We start from the raw sequence: 6,531 nt of genomic DNA on the forward strand, positions 1-6,531 counted from the left end.
CCACATCCACAAAGGCTGCAACCTGTCCTCTCCTCTCTGGGACCCACAGACACACATAGGTTTTTCACACCCTCTCAATAGTCTCTGTATTTCACATGGGATCTCTCTTCCAAGTTCAGGAGTGGCTGCTGCTCCAGCTGCTACCACCCAGGGCTCCCAGGTCCCAGCTGCCATGTTGGCCTTGCAACCTTCAGTTCTTTCCGCCCTCCACGTCTAGGCTATTGGGCCGCAACTTCTGTGGCATCTCCACTCCAAATCCCCTTCCGTTGGAGCCCCTCCCGGGCCACTTTGGAAACTGACCATGTTCTGATGGCACGGAGGCATGAGCTGTGCAGTACTGTCCTCAAGCCCATCCGAGGCAAGTGGGGATCTGATACCAACAAGGGGATGGCCTTGCTTGAGTTGCTCAAGGGTAGCTGCCTCACTGGGCATCAGGAATGCCCCTGGACTCCTCAGAGAACTCCGTGCCCTTGCCCGGGTGGGAGGCACATCTGTAGCACACATTTTTGTAACAGTTTTCCTTTGGGTTGTTTGCAAGCTATGACTTCATTCAAGAAAAGCTTTTCTTCCTTTCCTTTCTTTCTCTGCAAAATTTTGTTTTGTGTTTTCGAAGCCACAAGCATTCAGCCAGCTGAAGCAGGCGAGGAGGAGAGTGGACGGATGCCAACGGGGTCCTCTCAGCCCAATCTGGAGTTCCCATTAAAGGCTAAGGGGGGGTGGGGTGGGCTGGTGAGCGTTAACATTTCCCTGTTGAATTGCAGTGAAATCTAGGCCAACCCTGGCTCCCACATGTGTGGGATGCGCTTAGTCACGCCAGCACACGGATGCATATGCGTGCACATGTGCATGTTAATTTCTCTGTTGTGTGTTGATTTTGAGGAAGTCTGTTTAAAAAAGAAATGAAATCACGTGCAACCAGAAGATAATTGCCCATCTCTTACATAAACCAAACATCTTCCAATGATTTTTGTTGTTTGCTCTTAAGCATAGCATTTATCAGCATTTAGAATTCAGAGGCCCTTTTAATTTTTATTTTCAGTGGCTGTTGCTTTGCTGGGATCTAGTTTTGTAATCGTTGCGATTGCTCCTATTCTTTGCTGAAATGTAGGCACTTAAAAAAAAAAAGATTTTTCTTGTTCCCTTATGACACTGCCATCCCATTTTCCTCATCTTTTTCTCACAAGGCCAGTCTTGCTTCTCAGAATTACAGGTGTGGATCCAGCGATTCAGCCAGCTTTTTTTCCCTGAACAGAATGGAATTTTTGTTTCTCAAAGTAATTTATTTTCAAAAGTTCATCATATTAGATGAGCCTGATGCCCAAGATGACGCTCCGGCTTTGCTGTCTCTTAGACTTGCTTGACAATGGAAATTAGAGAAGCTCACCAGTTTTAATTCATCTATCTACAGGGTAAAACAAAACAAAACAAAACAAAAGCCAACACAACAAAACCACAATGAACCATCTTGGCTGAAGTCAAGTGGTGGCCACTCGATGCTCGGAGAATTGTTCCATAGGAACCGTGGATATAAGACATGGGTTTATGAAGATGGTTGCAAATCACCCAACAATTATCGCCACCCTTTCTTCCAGCTGGCCCTCAAATCAAGGGGCTCCAAGTATTTCCTACTCGGGCACTGCTGAAATGTGATGTTGTGCATCGTGATGTTGTGCATCGGCTGGTGAAGGAGACACTCTCTTAGGCTAATTCCACCAGAGGTGACATGACTCTGTTCCTGTCCTCCTCCTGGATGTTGGAAGAAAGTATGAGGGCTGATGTCCTTACAGCAGAAGCCCCCCAAGATGCCGGGACGGTAGCCGGGGAAATCTCAGGACAGTGGCCGGGGAAATCTCAGGACAGATCTGTTCTGACTGGATAACAAGAGGGAATGTGATGTGCACTTGGCTGTTTAGATTAAAATGCACCGCAGGCTCCAGAAGCAGGCACACATCAGTAGTAAAGGCTTCTTAAACCTTTGGGGACATCCCTATGTTTAGATTACATTAATTCATAAATATTATACTAAATACCACTTAAATTGGACTTAAATGACTTCAAAGATAATGCATTATAATATGGCTATCCAGAGAGCACTAGTCTTTATGTCTCCCAGTAACTCAGTCTTTGCTGCCTCCTACCCTGCTAGACAAGACCAAAGTTATGAATGACTGGCTGGCGTGCTCGTGTGTGATCTGGTCACGATGGATGTGTGTGCATGTATCTGTGGTCACTGCCTCTGTGTGCTTGTTCTCCAGGAGACAAAAAAAGAAGAAAAGAGAAATAAATGAGAACTGAGAGAATGGGAGAATTAGACTAGTGGGTGACCTGTTCTCTTCTCCAAGGGAGAAAAAGTCCACAAGACAGGGTGGAATTGGTCCTCAGCTCACTTCTGCTGATACCCTGGGAGGGTGCCTCTCTCCTCTGTGATCAATAGTACAAAGCTTTTTGCTTTGGAGCCTGGAGGAACGATCTCTCCCCAAGTGCTTCAAATGGGAGAAACTAGAAGGCTCTGAGTTAGGCAAGGGAGTTTGCATGACCTGGGTTTTCTTCTTCGGGCATTTCTTCAGATGTGAATTGTGGGCCTATTTTCTTCCTTCCTCTCCCTGATTAGCAAACACCCAGACACACCGCACCCCAATTGCTTTCTAGTCTCGGGGCAGTGGGTTTACCTTTGCCACAATTACCCTTGTCCACAGCTGCTATTTGCTGCCTCCCCATACCAACAGCCTTTCTCCCCGCTTTTTTCCTGATATGGTGAGGTTTGTTCCACAACACCCCCACTCTCCCCTCCACAGACTCCCAATTTGACTGGAGTAATTGCCTTTTGAGGTTCACTCTACGCATGGCAGGTATTCTATTAACCCTTAGAACCACTTCCTATTTTAGTTGCCAGAAATGGCAGATGGCCAACAAACAGAAACCCACCTGGAATCCCATGCATCTAATTTAATTGTTACTTGTTTTCCTTTGGTTTTCTTCCACCTCCTTCCTCTTCTTTTGAAACCCATAACATACACATTTAAATCGAATGAAAAGCCAGTTTTATCGCAGGGAAATTTTTATTGCAATCACGTCCCAATATGACATAGTAGGAGTTGGGGAATCGAGAAAAGAAGAGCAAGAACTCCACATGTGCTCCGAAGTCAGGCTTCACAAAGGCATGTTTTGGGGTTTTTTGGTTTTTTTTGTTTTGTCTCTAGCTTCATGTTGTCACTTTAGAAACAGGAAAAATCCAGAAGCTAAATGTAACCCTCACTCCTCAAGCGTCATCATGCTTTGGACTTAACGGTAATTAATCACCGATGGCAAGCGAGTAATTTTTTAAGGTGGCCAGAGGCTTATTTGATCAGGATTAGCTAATAAATCAGGCAGCATCACCGAAGGAGTTCAAACTCTGCTTGGACTGAATAAACCAGACCTCGGAAACGGTCTCATTTATTCAGCTTCTCCCAGAGCTCCCAGGCATGGCTAGGGACGTTGTGGACCAACCTTCCCTCTATAAACATCAGAGGGATGCAGAGGCAGGAAGTTTCATGGGAGAGATATATGCTGGGCTTGGAATGGCGAGCTGCTGCGACAATGAGGCACCCAGAGTGCAGGAGACAACGGGCCTGCCTGCCAGTGACTGAGCCAGTGTAGGGAAGAAAGATTTAGAAAATGAAGTTTTGCTTTCCTTGGTATAGCTTTGTGTGTATGTGTGTGTGTCTATATCACAACATTCTTTACTTTTCTGTTGCAAATGATAATGCTGTGTCTTTCCTACAATACTAGAGAGTCCACATTAGACCAAGAGCAAAGACGTTATCAGCAAGGGTTTATGAAAATAAACCAAAGAAAACTGTTAAAGTTTACCTTCATTTGAAACAAAGAAACAAATAGAGTGCTTTCATACAGAACATACAGAAAAAAAATACCCCAGTTCTTCACAACCGACTTTTGCCTCGGGTGGGTTCTGAATTTATTTATTTTTAACTTTGAAATCTGAACTCACCATCAGAACTGACCACTAGCAGAGGCAAAGGACCTCACTTCTTCTGTCTTTTAAGTATTATTACGGAAAGCTGGGTGCAGGATAGAATGGCACAGGTTTGGCACAAACCTTGATTAGCTTCTAGAGAGCTTGACTAGAAAGAGGAAAAACTACAATGATACGGTTGACTCGAGAATGGGGGGACGGAAGCAAACCATCAAATACAATTTTGAAGACTGCTTGCCCACTCCACCTCGCCAATATCTCTCCTGAATAGACAGACATTTTGGATAAAGGTTGGTTTCTCTCTCCATTACAGCCCCCACCCTCACCCCACCCCAGCAAATCTAGTAGATTTCCATTCCGTTGTGGGTTTTTTTACTATTCAACCTGCCATTAACTTTAAGATTTACTCCTCAGCAGGCAAGCTGCAAGATGCTAAAGCCAATAAAAACTGCTCTCTGGGACTTCAACTATGAAGAGTTTGGAGCTCTGTTTAGTATTCGGATGAAGGGAGGGCCAGGGAAGGAGGGGGGTTGTGATAGTGAAAACCTTTGCTGTTTAGAGAGCCAGCCAGCTTAGGCTTTGCACCTAATGTGCTGGAGGATCAGCTATGTTCATAGCCCATTTGTGGCCAAGGATGAGGTTGCTGTGTGCGTGTGTGTATTTCATCTTTAAAACCACCAGCTCCAACATAGCATCTTTGGCGGCTTTCCACGCTACTGTTTATTAAAAAAACGGAACGTCCATACGCATTCCCTACAACTTCCTTAGCCCGGTGCTCCTTCCCTGCCTGCCGATCAATCTCTCTCAGAAAGCATTTAACTTGCCCACACAGCTCCAGCACCGATTAATCCCCACTGCACATCCTATACATTACTGTTAGGAGCAGAGCACTGGGCTAATTTCGTCACCCACTAGCCACCCACACACGTTCTACAACCGCACACATTTGGGGCTCTGCCTCAAAGATAATAAAACAAGGATAAAACAGGCAGGCTGCAGAAAATTCCCATGATCACTTTCCTAAAAAGTTGCTGGGTTTTAATTCTTTGATTATTCGGTCCTCCCCTCCCCCAAGCACTCACTATCAATGATTGCTTCAAGCAAGAGAGAGAATGTACTATAAAGCTCTCTGCATGGAGAGTTTGGGATAAATTAAGGTCTACCCTTCACAAAATGCACATACGAAATCTCTGATTTCCTGGGAAGTGGACCAGCCAGGATTTCTCGACAGCCCCCCCCCAACCCGCCCCCTCCACCCAGGGGATGGCTGGTGCCTTGCTTTAGGCTTCCTTCCTTCAAACAGTGCGCCTCAACCCTCCCCCACCACAACCAGATGATTGGGGAACACAGCTCGACAGGGAGAGTTTACTGTTAAATTGATAGCGAAATGAAAAAATATCCCTTTGAATTTGTCACCTCTGTTCCCGTCGGACGGCTATGCGCCCGCTCCTCTGGCCCAGAGCAGAGGCGGAAGAAAGCATCGCCTATTAGTATTTTCAGCACCACGGCAATGGACAGCACCCTAGGTCCCTGGCCCCGAGCGCCTGCGGGTCCGCGCAGCGTCCCAGCTCCGCCGGCCTTCCCCATCCCAAGGCTTTAAGTCGCGGTCTCCACAAAACCCAAGCCCACTTTTGCCTCGATCCTCTTTCTCTCGCTCCCTTCATCTTCTGCGCCCATTACTCTCCCCAAGGCACCGCTTCTAACCGCTCTTAGCCCAAAACACAGCCTTGCCCCCGCGAGCAGCTCCCCACGCACCCCAGCGCTGGGCTCCGCTGCCCGCGCGCCTCCCTCCTCAGGGCCCGCCCGAGGCTCCCTCTCGCGCCGTCTCCCGCTCGCTCGTCGCCCGCTCGCTCCCTCTCCTCGGCAAAGTTGGGTGGGAAAGGTGCACTCACCTTTGTGCATGCCTGTGAACCTGTCCTTCAGGACCGTGAGCTCGTAGATCTTGCCGAACTCCTCGAAGAGGGGCTTGAGGTCCTTCTCATCCAGGTTGCGGGGGATCTGCCCAATGAACAGCTTGATGGCATCGTGGTCCTTCATGGGAATGGTCGACGGGTTCCCCGGGCTGTGGCTTAATCCGTTCATGTGCCCGGCGCTGCCCGGGCTGCTGCCGAGCCCGTTGGTACTGAGGCTCGCGTTGTCAGCCTGTCCGTTTGCTAACGTGGCCATCTTTATATACATAGAGAAAATCTTCTTTCCTTTTATTCTTGCTCGCTCGCACTCTCTCGCTCCTCTCCCTCGCTCGCTCGCGCTCACACACGCACACGCATACACACACTCGGGTTCTCTCCCCCTCGGTTTCTCTACACCTCGCTCTTCTCTCTCTCTCTCTCCTCTCTTCTCTTCTCTCGCTCGCTCGCGATCGCGCTCTCTCTCCTCTCTACCCCCCCGCTCTCCCTCTCCTCTCCTCTCTCTCTTTCTCTCTCTTCCTAGGTCTGATCTGATTTTTTTTTTACATTGAACAGACAGGATCTCTGTCCTTTCCGTTTAAACAGGCTGGACTGGCTCAAGTTCCCAGGCAGACCAGGGGTGGGGGCGGCGAGTGAGCGCGCACCAAG

At 48.1% G+C, this 6,531-nt stretch overlaps 1 protein-coding gene across 1 annotated transcript in view; it reads right to left on the bottom strand.

The window, feature by feature from the left end:
• The window catches only part of LOC123522377 (CUGBP Elav-like family member 4), a gene marked incomplete at its 3' end in the record, with an annotated part of 84,118 nt that extends 77,820 nt beyond the window's left edge, over window positions 1-6,298 (bottom strand). Inside the window, exon 1 of the mRNA XM_045296038.1 lies at window positions 5,869-6,298. Within this exon, the coding sequence (XP_045151973.1) occupies window positions 5,869-6,154 (286 nt within the window). The remainder of the gene's footprint in view (window positions 1-5,868) is intronic.
• Between the last annotated feature and the right edge of the window lie 233 nt (window positions 6,299-6,531).

Source organism: Echinops telfairi, unplaced genomic scaffold (assembly GCF_000313985.2).
Source record: "Echinops telfairi isolate 266 unplaced genomic scaffold, ASM31398v2 ScPeMD7_7400;HRSCAF=8409, whole genome shotgun sequence".
Classification (NCBI taxonomy): Eukaryota; Metazoa; Chordata; class Mammalia; order Afrosoricida; family Tenrecidae; genus Echinops; species Echinops telfairi.